Raw genomic sequence first — 21,322 nt, forward strand, 5'->3', positions numbered from 1 at the left:
GACCTGTGGGAATGACACATTTGAGACTACCAGGGCAAGAGGCACACAAGATGGAAAGAGAAAGGAAAGGACCAGTATAGAGCCTAGGGTACTTGACAGCTGGATGATCCATAGTTACTATTAAACAAGGTTGTTTAAGAAGAGTTCAAGTTGGTCCTACATTTGTATAGAACATTTCCACACTGCTTTCATATAATTCTTATTTGATTTAAAAGCAGTTCCCAAGGTGATACTTTTGATTGGGTAGAACTGATTTGGAAGGGTATTTTATAATTTTATAATTACCTCTTCCAGTGTGCCACACTAGAACTTATATTGGGTTATTTCCCCCGTTGAATAAGAAGATGGCTACTGTACCACATTTTGGTGGTAAGCACATAAGATTCTAACTGCAAACATTTTAGGTCTTACAACAATAATAAACATTTACATAGCACTTCACATGTTATCTCTTTTGAACAACTCTATGAAGTAAATGTTATTGTTAATGCCATTCTATAGATGAAGAAGAAATCTATAGATATAGAAGAAATTGAGGCTGAGGGCAGTTAAGTGACTGCTAGTGTATAAGCCAGGATTTGAACCCAGGTCTTCACTTCTTATATAGGACACTATCCACTTTACCCCATTGCCTTACTATATACACTATCAGAGTTATGTTTATTTTAGGTTATTCTCTAACTTTTCCTCCAAATCACATCAATTCTTCAGCTTGATAGCATTATAGATTTTTGAGCTGGAAGGCATTGCAAAGACCCTCAGGTCCAAACCTTTCATTTTTACAGATGGATAAACTGAGGCCCAGTGAGGTTATACAGGTGATTGGTTAAGTATCAAAGACAGAATCTGAACCCAAGTCATCTGAGTTGGACTCAACTTCAGAAGCATTGTGGTAGAGCAGAGATGGTTAGTTGTGATTTGAGTTCAGAGCCTAGTGCTATAACATGCTACTATCTGTGTGACCTTTGTTGGCTTCAGTTTTACTGCTTGTAAATGAGGGAGATGGTTTAGATGTTTAGGAACCTCTTCCAATTAAAAATCTATGATCCTATGACCTCAACTTTATTCTGACCCTTCCTCTGAATCACACTGTCTTCAAACATCATTTTTAATACCCATATTAATATAGCCACACCAATCTGTTTTCTTGGTTCCATGGTGATAACTGTAGGTATGACTTCTCCTCCTCTTAAATTTGTGTTTTCATGTGTTATAATCTATAGATAACCCCAGTCCTATTCTGAACATTTAGATTGTATAAATAAGGACCCACTTAAGCCAAATGTAACAACACAGACTTGCCCATTTTGGGACATTTTCTCATTGTGAAGGTAACCAAGTCAGCAACTATGAGGAAGACACACAGGGCAATCACCTACCTTACTCATTTTAAAGTATGTTTTGTGTGTTACTGGACAATTAATATTTCTGGTGTAGAAAACTGGACCATAAATAAGCCAGTTTGCTTGAGATAGCTGTTTTTAAGACTAAAAAAGACTAAGATTTCAGGAGCAGCTCAGCTTTTAAAAATTTTTTTTATTAAATAACTTGGAACATTTATACAATTCATAGTTTAACAAGTGGTTGGTCATTTTTTGTTATTTGGGTAGGATTTTTTGGGCAACATGTTAATTTTGACCAACTCTTATCTCCAGTGCAGAGGTCCAGGTCTTCTTTCTAGTCAAACCACAAATTTCAGTGTGGGCCCTAGGTGGCTGTCCATCTTTTTACAGCCTAAAACCTCATAGACCTTCCAATTTCCAAACAGAGAAAGGACCCCCTCATTTTCTCAGGCATCACACTAGAACAGCTCCTGAAACAAAACAAACCGACAAAACCCTTTTCTTGAAAAATTCCAGTGTCACTTACTTATAAAACAGAATTAGGTCAAATGAATTAAGAGAGAGGACTAGGTCACCCCAATAAATTGGTAGATAAGTAAAAAACGCTTAAAGTAGTGGTTAAGTTATTTGGATCAACTCACAGCTTTGCATGAAACATACACATAAATAGAAAGGATGTGGATATATGTAGTTCCTGGGTGGGATGAGTTGGAAGGACACAGCAGAAAGACATTGCCTCCTATGAATACAGAGGAAGAAAGGGAAGAGGCCCCCCCCATGTGATATGGCTCTTCCACTTGAAAACAAAGACAACCCTTGGGCAAATGTTGTTTTCTAAACCTGTTGTACCACCACTGTTCTATCAGACAAACTAAATGCAAAAATGTTTAAATCTATCTTAAGGAGAATGCCATGAAACCTTCACTGGCTTCATAACATCCTCTATGGTTCTCACATTCTAAGTCTCTAAACATTTGCTTATGTCATTTACAATGCAATGTTAAAAAAAAATAAATAATGTGGCCATGCACAGTCCTTTCCCGTTAATGTCTTTTTAAATGCCATAAATAAATAAAAATAGTATTTATATGTACACCCAACCTCAGTTACAGAGGATTCAATCAAACAAGTCCACATTGGCACCAAGTCCTCAAGAAAGAAAAAGGTTCCAAATAAATGACATGGTTCCCTTACTTCATCAAAAGCCAATACTGAGGGGAGAGAAAACACCACAAGCCAAAACTGGGGTGCACACACCTTTTTTTTTATGGAGATTTTAATCAAAAAGTTGTGAAATTGTGTTCCCCACCCTCCAAAGGCTCTGCCAGAAAAGAAGGCTGAGAGATAGTGAATCCTCTCTCAAGCAACCTCTTATTTCCATTTTCCTAGTTAAGACTTTTGTGATAGAAATGTAGCTCCAGACAAGCTACAAAAGCCGGTCCTGGTCTTCATTAAAGCTGAAGTCACACACTAGAGACAGGTGGTCAGAAGGGTAATTGAAGGATGGTAGCCGGTTGGGTCCAATCTGTTCCTCAGTGAGTAAGCCAAGAGCTGACTGCACATTTAAAGCATGCTTGGAGTACCAGATATAATCCAGTGTGTGCCGGCACTCCCCAGATGTCCGGATCTTCCAGGTCGTATATGGTGGTTCAGACTGTCCATCTGCACTCAGCAGTTTATAGGCACTGTTTAGGTTTAGGCTAGAGGAGGCAAAGTGTTTGTAGACTTCCTCTGTGGGCTCTGCGTTAAAGTCCCCACAGACAATAAGTGGGATCTTGGCTCCCTGGGTAATGTTCTGCAGGTTCTGGAGGAGGTCACAGCCTTGTGCAGACCGAAATCGCTCCCAGCCAGTACGTGCTTTCAGGTGGGTGACAGCAATGCAGAACAGTCTCCCTGTCTCCTTGCACTCCAGTGTCTGTGCTATGGCCACCTGGTTGGTTTTAAGAGTCATGGCAGTCAACCTGATGTTGGTGCTGTTGACCAGCTTGAATCTGTTCTGAAGGAAAAACAAAGCACAGCCATCGGGACCATTGTTGTGTTCCACATCCAGACAGGGTGACCATGGCTTTGGAAAGAAGGTACCCTGGTAGCCCAATCTACTGAGGAGCGGCTGGAAAGTGTCAAAGTAGTGGTCCACCTCTTGCAGGCACAGGATGTCTGGCTGGTAGGCCAGGATCTCTTCTAGGATGAGACATTTTCTTTCTTCCCACTTGAGTGCCTCAACAGGGCACTGTACAAAGTTATCTTTGCCTTCCCCAAGAGCTGAAACAGAGAAGTCAGTCAGCTATCAGCTACAGGAACAGAGGCTTCTATGGACTCTAGAGTTTCCTTCTCTAACGAGGCCAAAAGACCAGTGGCCTACCTTGGCCATCCTTGCGCTATTAAGTGATAGATATGCTGTGTGGCTAAGAGATGCTATGGTCTCTGGAACAGGCATGGTGGGTGTGAGTAAGCAAATGAGGAATTATAGGGAAAACCTGTAATAGAAGATGTCATCATAGATATGGATGAGTGAAAAAGAATATGGGCTGGTCACATGTATGGCAAGAGAATTGATGGACCAGTTCTACTGCTACCCTTGTGTTGTCAAGAGAGGGTGAGAAAGGCATCTACCCAGCATGGTGGATGGATCATCTGTGATCAACTTATGAGAGGTCATGGACAAGAGTCATGATGAGAAAGCATAAACAGGTTACAATCTGCATCATTGGAGAGAGTACATCTGTTGGAATATTTGAGTACTTTGGGTGGTCCCTCTCCATAAGCTTTAGGTAACTTCTTCCAAATGAGAATGGGGTAATTATTTTCTTTCACATGGTGAATGAGTATTGGGTAAAATCAAGGAGATTGTGCTTTTGTAACCAAATTGTGTTTTCTCAACCCTCACATGCTATGTCACCTCAAAAGCCATTTGCCTTACAGAATTCTACATTTTGTCAAATGGATTTGCCTATTTAGTGACAACTGGATCAAACTGTCAAGATTTTCCCCTTCCTAGCCCAAAGGCTGGTTTATTTTCAAGGCAAATTTGATTTCTTATTCTAACCACTAATTTTCATGACAACATTATAAATTTATATGCATATAAATTTATCTATGGCAAGTATACATTTTAATACTTGAGTGCACCTCTGATCTAAGTGATGTGTATTTTCCTTCTAGTGATATAGATCTCCACCCACGGAGGTCTTATTCTATGCAGCCCTCACCCATTTCCTCCCATTAATTCACCACAAAGTGTCTGTGCCAGGGGTCTTCCTCTTGTCTTTGCATGGACACCAGTGAAGGGCACACAGGCTATCTCTTGCTCTCACTGCATAGCCAGTTTATATTTCTTTCCTAGTCCCCTATTTCTCCAACATCTTTTATACCACTTCTCTCTATGTTAGTTTCTGTATGTATACACATAACTAAATAGATGTGAATGTATTGTGTGTGTGTATATATACACACAAACATTTATATATAAATATACTTATATATGTACACATACACACAGACATATATATTTTTAATCTGGAAAAAGGTTCCTTCTTACATAATAATGCAGTGTCCTAAAGGCAGACAAATAAGAGCTATTATATCTTTGATAATAAACTTTTTTGCCTTTCTTTAAAATAAATAATAATAGCCCCTTATTAATACAACCTTTCCAAGAAGTGTGCCTTCCATTTGCTTTATTCCAATCACTTATTTGCATGGCAACACTGTAAACTTATATACATGTAAAATTTTATCTGTGGCACACATACATACATTCTAATACTTCAGTGCATCTATGATCTTGGCATTGTAAATTAGCTGGTAGAGAGATGTGACAAGCAAGGGGTAGGAACGCTAAGATTCCCGCCCCTCCCTGTACTACAGAAGCCTGCCTCATTTGTCTTCAATGGCCTAAGCACAGTACTTGCTAGGAAGCAACCCTGGTTATTAGGGGAAGGAAAGAAGGTGAAGGCAGGGGCAACATGGGTGGATCCTCTCCTAAGGTCCTTCCTTTAAATTCTTTCGTCTAGGTCTTAGGATATAATAAATAGCCTTTTACTCTATCTGTATAATTCACCAATGGCCTTGAGGTGGTTCTTTAAACTAGATTTAAATATATTAAACAAGATTTAATATATATTTTTAAAAATCACATCTGGTACATGTGCATGTGTTGGTGGGAGGAGGAATGGATGGATGGTATACAATTCAACAAACATGTACCACTCCTTGGCATAGTAAGCTAAGCTGTACTGGGGGCAGTAGTTACTGAACATACCTTGAGCAAGGATGTTCCACTGCATGACCCTAATGGGTAGGTGGCTACTTGATGAGTCCGTCCTCAAGTCCACAAAATCCCTCTGGAACCGGGGAGGCCGTGTGTGCAGGACAGCCCTGCATTCCTCAAGCAGCTCTTTGGGGTCTATGGGATCCAGCTGTCCTGAGTCAGGCGGCACCACACACTCTGGGTGCTGGGTGGCTGCAGAGCCGTTCAGGGTCTTGGCGATAGCACCATAGAGCCTGCTCGTTCCGTTTCCCATGGGATACGCTACAGGAAAGGAAAGCACAGTTATACACAGGGCTCCTTAGCTTGCCCTTTTTTCTCCTGCAAACCCATCCCAGTTAGTGTCAGAGAGACCTTTGACTGCCCTCACAGCACAGAAGCTGATGCATGGCCAAAGCCGCCATCCTCACTGACAAAAGTCTATTTTTCTAGGAGCAGGATTTTCTGGGTTGGGAAGGGAGGGGTTAGTCTAAAGCCATAAAGGCTAATTTATACTCTTTAAATGAACTTTTGGATGAAGTAATTATTCTTATAAAACCAAGGGGTTTAAGTAATTTACTGATCCCAATTACAGCAGGTATATGTGTATGTGTGTGTAAAATCAATCAATAAACCTTTATTAAACACTTACTATGTGCAAAGCACTATGCTAAGCACTGGGATACAAAAAGAGGCAAAAGACAGTCTGCCCTCAAGGAACTTACAATCTAATGGAGAAGACAATAAGAAACAAATATATACAAAGCAAGGCATATATAGGATTAATATGAAATATTACAGAGGGAAGGCACTGGAATTACGAGGGGTTAGGGAAGGCTTCCTGAAGAAAGTGAGATTTAAGTCCCAAGACTTAAAGGAAACCAGGGAGGTCAGTATTCAGAGCAGAGGAGTGGGAGCATTCCAGGCATGGAGGACAGCCAGATTAGATGTCCAGAGCCTATACTATATAAGTTTGTGCGTTTATGTGTGTATTTATATACATGTATATAAACTTCAGTGCTGTCATGCAAATACATGTGTTTAGAATAAAAAATAAGATTATAAGGCAACTAGTATAGTAGACAGAGAACTGAACTTGGAGCCAGGAAGTCTTGGATGGGATCAAATCCCATTTTAGACCCTTAATAACAGGTAAGGGCCAGTCTCTTAACTTCTCTAAGCCTAGGTTTTGCTTCTATAAAATAGGTACATGAGGAGCAGCTAGGTGGCATAGTAGATAGAGCACTAGCCCTGAAGTCAGAAAGACCTGAGTTCAAATATGGCCTCAGATACATAACATTCACTAGCTTTGTGACCCTGGGCAAGTCACTTAACCTCAATTGCCTCACAAAAATAAAATAAAATAGGCACATATCACTGGCATACTGTAAGGATCAAAAGATAAAAATCTATAGAAAGAATTTTGCAAGTTTTAAAGGCCTATATAAATGGGCTCTTATTAGCAGCAGTATCTGTTAAGCTCCTACCACTAATTTAAAAACGGAAGTATCTGCATTTAAACCAATTTGTCATTGTCTAGTCATTTCAGTCGTGTCCAACTCTTCATGACCCCATTTGGGTTTTTTTTTTGGCAAAGATACTGGAGTGCTTTGCCATTTCCTTCTGTGGCTCATTTTACAGATGAGGAAACTGAGACAAACAGGGTTAAGTGACTTGCCCAGGGTCACACAACTAGTATCTGAGGCTAGATTTGAACTCATGTCCTAAGACTCCAGCCCCTAGCTGCCCCATTTAAATTTATGGGGATCTTCTAATCTAGGATGACTTCATAATTCTCTGTGGCTCATTCTCACCTAAGCAAGAATTAACTTAGAAACACATAACTTAGAAAAAACTAAAAACTTAAATTATTAATAGTCAGTTTTTTTTTTAAACCCCACACTGAAATTAAAGAAGAGCTTAGGCTACTTTTTTCAAGCAATGTGGTCCTTATGAACTCTACTCCTATGATAATAACTTGACATGTATGTAGCACTTTAAATTTTGCAAATTATTTTATATACATCATCTAATTGGTCCTCATAACTTCATGAAATAGGTGCTGTTATTATCCCTGTTTTATAGATGCGTAAACTGAGGTGCAGTGAGAGGTTGAATGTCCTGCCCAGAGAAACAACACATAGTATATGAACCAGGATTTGAACCCAAATCTTTCTGGGTCCAAATCCAGTGCTTTATTCATGGCCCCTAAGTACGGCTACCAGATTCAATCCCGTCATTTCTTGGGTGACTACACTTTAGCTCCCTGAGGAATGCTATCTAGCATTAGTAACTACTTCCTGGGACTCTTGAGGGAGTTCTTATTACAAAGTCCAAGTAAGATATGTGTATGTGTGTGTGTGTGTGTGTGTGTGTGTATACACATATATGTACAGGGTGCACACACAATGTTCCAAAAGTCTTAGGGCAATTTAAAGCTTTAATAACTTCAGAAGTAAATACTAAAAACTTACATCGGAAAGGTTAATTATATAAAACTTTAATGTTTCTTATTAAAATCCAACATAATCGCCATCTTGTGCTATCCACCATTTTAGCTGATTTTTGAATATTCTAACAACGTTCATAAGCTGCTGCTCTGACTTAAAGGATTGCAATTGTAATCTGAACCTTAAGGTCATCCAACGACTCGGGTCTGGATGCATGCATAACAGTTCTGACTTAATCCCATAGGAAAAATCCACTGGAGATAGATCTAGTGACCAAGGTTGCTGAGAAACAGGACGTCCTTAGTGACCCATTGGCCAGAGAAAAGAGTCATCAAAAACCGCTCCCTATGTAATGCATAATGACAGGGGTGCCACCTCATCTTGATAAAATGAAACAAATGGAAAACTTATTTAAAATTCACAAAATGAATGACTGTATAACAAATTTAAATAATAATATGGTTTTGGTGTTGTTATTGCAAATTTGTAGCATTTATAATTTTGAAGTTATTACAGTAGCTTAAAACTGTGCAAAGACCTTTGGGATACATTGTATATGACATATAGCTTGTGACACAGTTGGTGACGGTTCTGTTCCTCAGTCTGTCCAGTTCCTCCTTTTCTCCTTCCAAAGCTCTACTTGTATTTTTAGAGAGGGCATAGGATTGGGGCATGGTGTGATGGCATTCTACCGAGCTATTTAAATATCCAACCATGGTAACAACTATTATACTTATTGTGATTTCCCATATCCTTCAAAGGTTAATGCTGACATAACACTTAATACCTTACAACATATGTTATTCCATTAGAGCATCAGATAATCTCCAGATGCAGAGACTGCAGGTATTATTACTGTTTTACAGATGAGGAAACTGAGGAATGACTTGCTTACAGGTATACAGTTAGGACTCTTGGGGCAGCTAGGTGGCGCAGTAGATAGAGCACTGACCCTAGAGTCAGGAGGACCTAAGTTCAAATCCCTCCTCAGACATATAACACTTACTAGCTGTGTGACCCAGGGCAAGTCACTTAACCACATTGCTTAGCCAAAAAAAAAAAAAAAAAAAAAAAAGGACTCTATTCCAAGTCTAGTACTCATGCTCACCTGCCCACCTTTCTATGAGACGTAAGGAGTTATGTCCTGTCACCTTAACATATTCAAAGTTTGTTGATTAACGGATATCTATTTTCCCGCCAGAAGGCTCTTGTAAAGGAGGCCAAATTCAGGAGCCAAATTCACAATTCAATCTCTTAGTATGCTCCTACACTTGAGACTTCCTCTAAAGCATTTTCTAGGTATAATGTATGATTCTATGACTACATTACTTAAGGTTCATCCCATTTTATTGTTTTATTGTAAGACAGCACATTTACTGCCCTTGGGGCACAGAAGCTTAAGTTAGGTCCAGGGCCTTTTTCAGAGACACAATCCATTTCTCCAGGGATGGATAACAGCAATAGTTCTCAAACTTTTTGGTTTCAGGATCCCTTTACACTTAAAAATTAATAAGGACCTCTCCCCCAACAAGCTTTTTTTTTTTCAAATGTAGGTTATGTCTATCACTATTTACTGTATAGAAATGGAAGCGGATATACTTTTGAAATATTGATTTATTAATTCATCATAAAAATAACAATACATTACATATTAACATAAATAAAACTTTTAATGAAAAATAACTTTCCCAAAACAAAAAAAAAATTAGAGTGAAGAGTGGTACGGTTTATCTATTTTTTGCAAAACTCTTTCATGTCTGGCTTAAGAGAAGATAGCTGACTTCTCCTATCTGCTTCTGCATTCGATCTGTTGTGATTTTTTTTTTGGTTGAAATATTAGGAAAAAAATCCAGCCTCACACAAATGTGTAGTTAGAAAAGGAAGAAGTATTTGAATAAGCAAATAACATCTTACTATTATTATGAAAATAGTTTTGACTGAAGACTCCCCACCCATAAAAAAGAGTCTTGGGGACCCCTAGGAGTCGGTCTTCAGCCCACACTGTGAGAACCACTGGATTAGAGGCGATTTTCCAAGGTCCAGTTAGGGATGAGCTTGTATTCCTCAGATGGCTCATTCTGAGCTAGAGAGATGACTCTAAGTTCCTGAAGATGGTGGCATCAGAGTACAAGTTCTGGTGAGTTCAACCAAGCTAGAGAGACTTTGAGAAAGGACCTAGTGATGAAGTATATAACTTTTTCTAAGTATGATACCAGATAAGTCTGGAAGGGAGAAGGGAGTGGGGGGTGGGGTGGGGAACTCTTCATCAGGCTAGCCAAAAGGGATGAATCTTTCAGATCAAACAATTCTGGATGACCATCTATAAGTTACAGAGGGGTGGTGGTCTGCATTGTGGAAAGAATGGTCACACCTACAAAATTATAGACCCTTGAAGTATCCAAGCTGGGATTCAGAATCAATAGTGTGAGCACACACACACACACACACACACACACACACACAATTTGTTATATGGGATGGCTCTCTGGGAGGAGGAAGCGGAGAGATACTGGGAAAGTCTGATGATGTAAAAAACAAAAAACAGCAACAATTAATGGCTACTGAAATACTTTCCTTGACTACATCTCTTTGCAAGTTTTGTAATGAAACAATTGAATTAAAATGCCTAATTGCTTCCTTTAGTATAGGAGTTCTTAGCCTTTTTTTGTGTCATGGACCCCTTTGGCAGGCTTGTAAATTCTGAGATCCTTTTCCAGAGGGACATTTTGAAATGTATGAAATAAAATACTTTGGATTACACACACAAAACCCCCGATTATATTGAGATAGCTATCTACTTATCTATCAATAAAAGCTCACAGACCTCAGGTTAAGAACCTCTGCTTCAGAATGAATTCTAATCAACATCAGACCAATCTAAATGTTCCTTGTTGGGAGGGGTTTAGAATCCTAAAATCCCTCATTCTGTTCAGTAATAGGAGTGTTCCACATGACCTTAACCTCAAAGTTTAGAAAAATACTGTAGTAGAAGCTCTTCCCTTCATTAAAGTGCTTTTGGGCATGATGGGTCATGGTTCTATGGCAGCAGGTTACAGGTATTCCCCACACCCACTTCCATACCTTCAGTGAAAGAATACAAAAGGTTTTATTCATAAAATGCCATGCTCATTTGGCAGACTTTACTGATGGAATCTGAAACCAGAGATGGATCAGACTGACTCTGGAAGGTTACCAAAGCAAAGTCAAACACCTACCACCTACCATGCTCCCAAGATGACAAGCCTATATATAATAAATGTGTTTGCACTGTGGAATGAGAAGTAACACAAGAAGAAAAATTGGGCTGTAGGAGGAGGAACAAAATGATTTCTCCAATGACTTCCCAATTCCTCAAGTTGCATTCAGAGAGTAAAGATTTTAACTGTTTGTTATGTGTCTAAAATGTCATTCTTACCAGCCTATTTGGCAAATCTATATATTATAGACATAGAGACAGAGGGATAAAGGGCCTGGAACTACAATTTTCCTGAAAGTTCATGGTGGAATAAGGAAGACTGACTCAGATTCCACCTCTAACAACAGCTACCCTGTGACTTGGAGGAAATCACTTAACCTCTGAGCTTGAGACTTCTATTTAGATAAGATATTTAGATGAATATTTAATTAGATAAAAAGTATTCCTTATCTCAAAGATTTGAAATTATGGATGGGTTGTGGCCTGATATATGTGTTTATGTACGTATATGCACGCAAAATGAGCCCCCATGACTCTAAATAAGCTACTTTTTATTGTTTTAGGCTGACAATACAACTTTGAAAGCCTCTTATCTCATTCCTTCTGGTTTGGGTAACAGATTTTTATTTTAATATATAATTATTTATGTATTATATATATACATATATATATGTATGTATGAATAAATGCAATTGTTTTGAGAAAGGAAAGTCAAATAGGGTAGAAATCAGCAAGAACATGAACTCAAAAAAATTCCTTGAACCACTTTAACTCATTATAGTCCCTCCTCCTCCATTTTTCTTGTATCCCCTCACTTCATAATGCTGCAAATTGTCCAAAGCCAAGTTCAAGTGTAGGTGGACAAGATAGAGTTCTGATGAGGACCTGGTACATGATCCCCTGCCATCAAATAGCACAGGCATGAGGGCAGATGGATCATCAGCCTTCAGGAGATCCGGATTCTGTGACTGGTGACTAGCCTAACTGATGGTGTCCCATAGTGAAAGTTAAATGTGTTGCCAGCCTAAAATGCAAATGTTTACTTATTAAGCTTGTGTTTTACATGTAACTGCATGTTTGTTGATATAAGCAGTAACATGCTAAGTAGGCTCCTGCTTCATTATTTTCTTGATATGCATATCTGATTTTGAGTTTACAGATATGTGTGTACTGATAGGATGTGTGAATTCAATGTGTTCTGCTTATAAGTAAGACCAGTAGTCACTGCATGGCAGGTGATGTTCTGCTGTACTTGGCAACCTAAAGTGATCACCTGGTACACTGAATTAATTATCCTCATTACATTGTATACAAATGTATATTCTACGCTGTGTTATGTTGTATTATTCCAGATTACAACGTGGCTGCTGATTCTGCAAGGTCTGGTGAAATCTCAACCCTGAGGGAGGAATGGGGCACCTCCCATAAACTTCTATTAACTTCATAAAGAGTAGCTACCTGAGGGAGAGAGGGCTATTTCAGCTGTGTGCTGTGTGAAGTTCTGTTGAGAGGGGACAAAACCCTGGGCCCCAGTTAGTGGCATGACGTGGATGCTGATCCACCAAAGGAGATCTAGGAACAGTCAAAAAAGGTAAGAAGAGAACTGAGGCAGAAAAGTGTTCTGATGACCAGAGAGGAGAGCATATCCAGGGGGTAGAGGGAGCTCGACATTGTCAAATGTTTTAAAAAAGTCAAGAACGAAGCTAGAGAAGAGACCATTATATTTCATAATTCAGAGAACATAAGATCATAGATTATAGGGCTGAACTCATTAAGAAAGAAGTAGAATGTCTGGGGATTCCATAAATAGCACCTATGAGGATCTTCGCTGGGTGACAGATTTGAATTGAGTGAGCCTCAAAGGAGGTGTTAGTAGAGGGATGATCGAGAAAAGGCTACAGGGAACAATGTTTCTTATTCTCCCTCTGGGACCAGGGAGTGGAAGGGCATGAGTGAATGTCCATCTCCAAAGGATAAAAGACTAGATAAAATCTGCTTCTAATTATGGAAGAAAAGAGAGGGGATATATGTATGTCATGGCACAAAGTTGGGGAGCACCAGAACAATGGAAGAGGAGCCCAAGTGTTGGGGCAGCTAGGTGGCGCAGTGGATAGAGCACCGGCCCTGAAGTCAGGAGTACCTGAGTTCAAATCCAGCCTCAGAGCAAACACTTGACACTTACTAGCTGTGTGACCCTGGGCAAGTCACTTAACCCCAACTGCCTTTAAAAAAAAAAAAGAGCCCAAGTGCAAAGTTTAGGCAGTAAGGAAGAGACTCTTTAATTGACTGGAAAACATCCAGGTTCCCCCCTGAGGTGGCCAGCATCTCCACAGTGGACAGATGAGACAGGACTTCATTGGAAGAATGTCTAACTGGTAGTGGATTCCCAGTCTTAGGCTGCAAAGCACAGTGGCTGATGAGCAGAGCTGAAAATTCCCCAACTATGTCATATTTTGCTATTCATTGCTGCTGGTGGTATTTTGCAAGCTTGATATTCTTTATAAATTATTTTATTCCTATTGTCTATGGGCATGTTGTTACTTGAGATCCAAGAGTGCATGAAGAGACAGCCCTGAAGGGGTTTTGTATTTCACCATGTGAAAACCCAGCTACTCTGTGGGAGTGAAAAGATCTGGGGGAGGGTGCAAGCAAGTCAGTTTAGTTTTGTGAATGATCTTATAACTCTCCCAGACAGAGCCCTAAAACCTGAACTTGGGGATCACTTAGAATTTCCCTTGAAGAACGAGCCATTGGAACAAGGTGCTGCTTAGGTTGTGGGGGCAGAGCTCAGGAGCTAAACCAGGAGTGGGAAACTTTGACCGAATCCAAACTTCACAGAATAAATCCTTTTGTTAAGGATATTATTATATCCTTATATAATATTATATGAATTATAATAAATTACATATAATCATATTTTATATATTATAATCTATAGCACTCATAATAAAAATTTAAATAATTTAATAAAACTAATATATTTTATAATATATTAATACATAAATATAACTAATTATATTAATATTATATATTATAGTTCTGTGAAGTTTGGATTCCATCAAATGGCTGCACTTGAGGACCTAGAGGGCCACATGTGGCCTTGAGGTTCCATACCCCTGGAAATTCTGCGCCTGTTAGCCAACCAAAGAGGAATGTGAGCAGTGGATAGAGCTAACACAGTCACTCCTAGTGTTAATCAAACAGTTCAATCGACATTTATCAAATACCTAACATTTCAGCTAACAAAAGAAATACCAAAAAACCTTTCAACAATCACTCAATAAATATATATTAAGCACCTGCAGCCACGGCATAGTGAAATATCATCTCTGCCCTCCTGAATTCTAAGAAGGGGATGTAATACAGATAAATACAAAGTATTTCACGATAAGGCTCTCAATGAGGTGCAAATAAAAGTGCTACAAAAGGAGGATCAAGAAGATTTTTTTTGAGGTTTTTTTTGAACACAGGCTTAAAGTGCAGTGGGTCCCAATGCCACTAATCACCAGCATAGGAGCTAAGACCTGCTTCATTTTCAAGCCAGCCCATTTGGCCCTTCTCATAGTTAGCTCCCCACTCCCAAGGAACTCATCACGTGGGTGTTGATCTCTACCCAATCAGCTCAGCTGCCATCAGCTCAGCACTCCTGAGCTCAAAAAATAGATCCACCAGCCTCAGCCTCACGAGCAGCAAGGTTTTCAGGCATGGACCACCATGCCCAGCTGGGATACAGCTTTTTAAAGATCTGAGAAAGATTTAATACAAAAACCAACCCAAGAAATAAATACAAAAGGGTAATATCTATTACCTGAACACTTGACTCTTTGTCAGTATAAAGTTGGCCAGGAGATGTTCTTACTGGGGACATCTGACTGATGCAGAATGAAATGACAAGAAAACCATTAAAATATGGACAATTACCAGCCTCGGATAAGCGTTCCACTTTTCTGAACCTATATCCTCAAACACAACAACATTGAGAGCTGATGTTTAAAGAAGCATTTTTGCAGACTAGTTTACATGCATTCTCTTGGTTTGGTTCTCACAATCCTGTGAGAGGGGTGCTATAGGCATTATCATTCCCATTTTACAGATGGGACAACCAAGGTTCAAAGGAATCAAATGACATGGCCAGCATCGCACAGCCAGAAGCAGCGCAGGATTCCAGATCTCTCCTGCACCAGAGTTCCACAATACCCAGTTTCCTATTTTCTAGTTTTTCTCTAAGACAGAGATAAATCCCTAATCCTTATCTGTCAGAGTTGTTACGAGGATCAATGAAGGTAGCAAAAGCTGGACTCTCTACAAATTACACAGCACACCAAGTATGGTATCGTAGGATCCTACCTCTTCCATGAAGCCTTCCTTTCCGAAACACAGCGAGCTCTTCCTCTTGTGAACAGGCTGTTACTGCTGCTGACATTTCTCTGGCATCGTACCAGGGAGCCATGGCAGGTTCTTAAGCAGGAAAGTGACACACGATCGGGAGTTGGAAGGGACCTTTAGAGGTCACCCAGCTCCACCTCCCACCCAATGAAAAAAATGTCCTCCTACATGCAGGCCATGGCAGGTGGTGATCCAGTTTCTGCTTCGACACTCAAGAGAGACCAGCTGCTGCCTGATCGGGCCTCCCCGGCAGCAAGGCCCCCATTCCCATTTGGGATGAGAGCTGGGAATGCTAGGAAGTCCTTCCATCCCATTGACCCAAAATGTGCCTCTTTATAATTCTTAAGTCATAAAAACGGGTGGGGAGGAAAGGAAGAGAAGGAAAACAGAAACCGTCCAGTGTAAGGCAAATCGATAAATACTTTACAAATAAAACTCAGGTTCTATTTAAAACACACACAAAACCAAACAGGAGTAAAGCACGGATAAGAGGAGGACAAAAGATAATACCAGTTTCTGCAGAAGATCTACACTTCCCTAACAGTCTTACCATGAAAAGAAGGCATTATTTTTACCTTATATGTTATGAGATAGACTCGGCAGGATCATTTGAGTCAGAAGGGACCTGCGACATCTACTGACTCCTGGAAATGCACCAACAGATGAAGATCCCTCCTCAGGAAGCATCTGATATCACCTACTTCTTGGGAGCAAGGTTTTCTCCTTCCCTTGGCAAATCCATAGCTCTTCTCATTCCTTCAAATGCCCCCCCCCCCCCAGTTTAGCCCAAGTTTAGCATCTCTGTAAAGCAGACATCCTTAAACCTTTTCTAGGTCGTCTTAACCCCTCCCCACCATGGCTTGCCTTTTGTCAATAGAATGTAAGCTCTTGGAGGGCAGGGACCATCTTTCTTTCTGCTTGTATTTGCACCCCCAAAACTTATCAGCACATTGCTTGGCACACTTCTGTTTATAGCAGTTCTTTTTGTGGTGGCAAAGAATTGGAAATTGAGTGCATGTCCATCAACTGGAGAATGGCTGAATGAGTTGTGGTATATGAATGCAATGGAATACTGTTGTGCTATAAGGAATGATGAGCAGGTAGACCTCAGAAAAACCTGTAAAGACTTGTATGGATTGATGCTGAGTGAACTGAACAGAACCAGGAGAACACAGTAACAGTAACACTGTGTGATGTTGAATTTTGATAGACACAGCTCTTCTCAGAAATGCAACGATCTAAGACAATTCCAAAAGATTCATGATGGAAAATCCTATCCACATCCAGACAAAGAACTATGGAGTCTGAATGCAGATCGAAGCATATGATTTTCTCTCTTTCTCTTTTTTTTTTCTTGTGGTTTTCTTTTTTATTCTGATGCTTCTTTCACAATATGACTAATGTGGAAACTTTTCAGCACAATGTTAAATAAATGCCTGTTATCTACTGGACCCCCTGGCAGTCTTGGTGATGCCTATGAACCCCTTATCCTTCTCACAATAATGTATTTAAATGCATAAACCCCATGACAAAGGAAATCAAAGGTTAGCCAAAATAAAGATGTAAATTTTTTTCTCCCATCCAAGTTCACAGATGCCAGTTAAGGACACCCATGGTGGTGGTGGTGGTGGTAGAGTATCCTGGTATTATCTAGCTGAAGTCAAGTTAGAAAAGTGACCAAGCTCTTCAGAAGTCCTCAAATCCATTGTTCAGTCATTTTTCAGTCATGCCTGGCCCTCTGTGACTGAATTTGGGGTTTTCTTGCCAAAGATATTAGAGTGGTTTACCATTTCCTTTTCCAGCAGATCCATTTTGTCAGACAATCAGAGGTTAAGTGACTTGCCTAGGGTCACACAGCTAGGATGTGTCAAAGGCTGGCTTTGAACTCAGGTCTTCCTGATTCCAGGCTCATATCCACTGCTGCCATCTCAAATCCATACCAATTCTTTCTTTCTTTTTTTCATCCAAGAAGGTTCAAATGTACTCACATTTCTTCTCAGTATCTTTTTTTTCAAACCATATAATGTTGGTTGTTGTCCTTCATTCTCAAAGAGGACCAAAATGACCTCACTATGCTAGAGTCATGTAATGTAGAATTCTGCAAAAGAGAAGTCAGTTTTGGACCCCAAATAAGGAAGTCTATTGCTAGAACTCGAGGTTTCATCTAGACACTGTCTTGTTCCCAATAAAGGAAGTATAAGAAAGTGAGCACTGGATTTGGAATCAAAGTCTTGGGTTGATTCTGCATATCTGTTACAAGGATTTTGCTGTTTTTTCTTTTTGGGGAGGGAAAGATGTGCAGAAAGGGAGGAGAGAAAAAAAATTAAGAAAAGATTGCAAAGGGCTTAATTTAATCAGGCCACACAGACACAGGCAGAAAAATCTATCTCCAAACTTGACTCTACCTGTTTCTTCATCTGCATTCCTGCTCATTATGAGAAAGGTGGTGATGGGGGCGGGGTGTGTGGTACTGTAGTTTCACTGGGCAATTACAGTATGCTTTTAAAATCTTGGTACTTGCAATTTTTTATAAACAAAACAAAACAAAAACAAAACCCCAAAACCACACCCTAAACTTGCCCCAACCAGACAGAGCTCCTTTAATAAGCTCTTCGACATACTGACAAACACTAATCTATTTTTTAATCCTGTTCCAGCAGCACTGAGTATCTGTCCTAGTCATCTATTTACAGAATATTTTCTTTGCTGATAAGCATAGCAGGTTGGGGAGATTGTGAATAATCTTCCCCAGCTGTTAACCTTGGGCTACAGTCCCCCGGTTTTGCACGTGTGCCAATTAAAAACTGAACAATGCACAAAGGCCAGGATTACCAAGCTGCACACCTGTCAGAAGGCTGACTGAGGACTCAGAAAATTCCAAGGGGGTGGGAGGGAAAGGAGAAGAAAGTTTAAATAACAACCAAAAAAGCCCTACAAGAACAGTAACAGAAAAGGAAGGCTCTCTGAAATAGGTAAGTCCAATGATGCCATCTACTGGTCATTTCTTGAACCAGCTCAAACAACCACTCAAAGACGGAGATTTCAGAGTATTCTCAGCCAGTGAGAGCATCTCAGAGGTGGAAAGGATGCAGCACAAGTAACAATCTGGAAAAAAAAAATTCCCTACAAGTGATCATCTGGCCTTTGCTTGAAGGAAACTGATTCCTCCCGTTCCACTTCTGTTTAGCTCTAAATGGTTGGTTTTTCTATCAAACCGAAATCTACCTCTCTTCAAGCCCACTAGCCGGCTGGACAGCAGCAGGACCCTGCTAGAGTTTTCAAATCCTCTGTAGGGAGGTAAAGAGTTAGAAAACAGAGCTTGGTACCTTTCTGGGAGAGGGATCTGGATATGTAATCTGCTGCTTATGACCCAAGAGGGCTCTAAGCAGGCAAGTCAAAATCTGGTCAACTGTGTTTAAATGCAGAAACATATGCACAAGATGAAATGAAGATTTTTAACTGGGAAATACGTGCTCCCTCTCCTACCCCAAAAAACTCAAGTTGGAAGCTGAGGGGTGGGGGGGACAGGAGTCCTGGCTATTTTCATATCCATTTGCTCTCCTCCCATGAAAGCAGCGTAGGCGCCTAACCCACAGACCCAGAACTTCCTGCCCTAGCATCTCCCTCCAGCTCAGTGCCTACAGAACTAAACAGTCCTTCGTTCCACCAGCCCAGGGAGAACAAATACAAAGTTTTGGTCAGGGTATGTAGTATACCTGTATAGGGACAGGGACTGGTTAACATCGCATCTGAAGCATTGCCTAAAATATTCGGAAAGTAATGCAGGTCTTCTGGGCTCTGAGGCTCTCTCTTCACCACACAATGAAGCTGGATCAAAATTTGTAGCTCTAATAAGGGTCCTTTGACCCTAGTCCTAACTCCTCACTTTGTAGCTTTATTAAATAGTGTCCATGTGAAACTTCCTAACTCATCCTCCATAGACCATAGTGAAGTAGTGGCAGGGCTAACTTGGAAGCAGGGCAGTTAGATGGTACAGAGAGTGGATACAGCCATGGGTCTAGGCTCAGGGAGATCTGAGTTCAAATTTGGACTCAGACACTTATTAGCTGCGTGATCCTGGGCAAGTCACTTTACCCTGTTTGCCTCATTTTTCCTCATCTGTAAAATGAGTCGGAAAAGGAAATGACAACTCTAGTATCTTTGCCGAGAAAACCCCAAAATGGGGTCACAAAGAGACAGAAATGACTGAAAATGCCTGAACAACAACAGTAACTTGAACTCAGGTTGCCTGTCTCCCAGTTCATCCCTCTTTTCTCTACAAGGCAGCATCCCACTCTTTTCACTTCAGCTCTCAGGACTGTTCTCTGATGTGGTTTGGATGGGGAAACACTGCTTGTGTGTTATGTATGTATGTATGTATGTATGTACACACACACCCTATACAAATATACATCACATATTAGTTGTTGTTCAGTGGTTTCAGTTGTGTCTGACTCTTTGTCAGACCCCACTTTGGGTTTTCTTGGTAAAGATCCTGGAGTGGTTTGCCATTTCCTTCTCTAGCTCATTTTACAGATGAGGAGACGAGGCAAACAGGGTGAAGTGACTTGCCCAGGATTTGAGTGTTTAAGGCTGGATCTGAATTAAGTATTCCTGACTCCAGGTCCAGTGTTCTATCCACTGCACCACCTAATTGCCCATGATATTGGGCGCACACAGGCACAGACACATATCACATACTCCTTCCCTCTGTACGCATCTTAAATTCAAACCTAGCTCTTGTTGGCAAGGTGATGGATAACACAGATCCTCAGGTGGTACGTGAAAAATTTGTGGTGACAGTCTATGGAGGATGATTTAGGAAGTTTCACATGGACACTATTTAATAAAGCTGAGCATTTTTAGATTGAAGAACATATCAACATGGAGATACATAATCCATAGGTTCACTTTTAAAGAGTAAGGATGGCCACAAATTCCCATAACAGCCATCATCAAGAAGGCAATAACCCATAATTTTAGAATATAACATCTAGAAGTAATGGCCAGATTTTAGAAGTGGTTAAGAGATGTAGAAAATCTTCAAGGAAAATTACAAGCCCCAGATAAACTCCAAAACAATTCTACCAAAACAGCACAAAATGTCCAAAATACTTTTCTTATGTTAGTGTCAATAAAATATTAGCAAATTAACGAGTTTATTGCTTCAGTAACTGAATTGCAATAATTTAGTTACACAATCCTTGAGTGTGCCTCTTCCTCCCTCCCCACAATTATCTTCTATTTATTTTCTATGCACCCATCTAAATTCATGGCAGTTAGGCGATAGTGGATAGAGTGCTGGGCCTGGAATGAGGAAGACTCACCTTCCTGAGTTCAAATCTGGACTCAGACACTTACTAGCTGTGTGACCCTGGGCAAGTCACTTTACCCTGTTTGCCTCAGTTTCCTCATCTGTAAAATGAGCTGTAGAAAGAAATGGCAAAGCACTTCAGTATCTTTACCAAGAAAACCCCAAATGGGGTCACAAAGAGTCAGACATGACTGGAAATGTACAACAACAACAACAAGGAGTACAAGGAGGAGGTACAGTGCACAGAATAGCAGATCTGAAGTCAGAGGACCTGGGTTCAAAATCCTACCTGTGACATCACATCTGTGTGAGATCAGCCTGTCAATAAACACTAATTAGGGCCTAATCTGTGCCAGGCACTGTGCTAAGCACTGGATAAAAAGAAAG

The 21,322-nt window shown here is 40.2% G+C and overlaps 1 protein-coding gene across 3 annotated transcripts in view; it reads right to left on the bottom strand.

The window, feature by feature from the left end:
* Positions 1 to 1,513: 1,513 nt before the first annotated feature.
* NOCT (nocturnin) overlaps positions 1,514 to 21,322 on the bottom strand; it is a 37,967-nt gene continuing 18,158 nt past the window's right edge. The window contains exons 1-4 of one of the 3 annotated variants that reach the window (XM_027857532.1): positions 15,583 to 15,595; positions 15,044 to 15,107; positions 5,605 to 5,874; positions 1,514 to 3,605 (exon numbers count right to left, since the gene is read on the bottom strand). In XM_027857532.1, coding sequence (XP_027713333.1) covers positions 2,770 to 3,605; positions 5,605 to 5,866 — 1,098 coding nt within the window. In that variant the 5' untranslated portion in view covers positions 5,867 to 5,874; positions 15,044 to 15,107; positions 15,583 to 15,595 and the 3' untranslated portion in view covers positions 1,514 to 2,769. Of the gene's footprint in view, positions 3,606 to 5,604; positions 5,875 to 15,043; positions 15,108 to 15,582; positions 15,596 to 21,322 lie in introns of those variants that run through there. The other 2 variants (XM_027857533.1, XM_027857531.1) reach the window with 2 other exon arrangements.

This window comes from Vombatus ursinus, unplaced genomic scaffold, assembly GCF_900497805.2.
Source record: "Vombatus ursinus unplaced genomic scaffold, bare-nosed wombat genome assembly UNPS02012179.1, whole genome shotgun sequence".
In the NCBI taxonomy this organism is placed as follows: Eukaryota; Metazoa; Chordata; class Mammalia; order Diprotodontia; family Vombatidae; genus Vombatus; species Vombatus ursinus.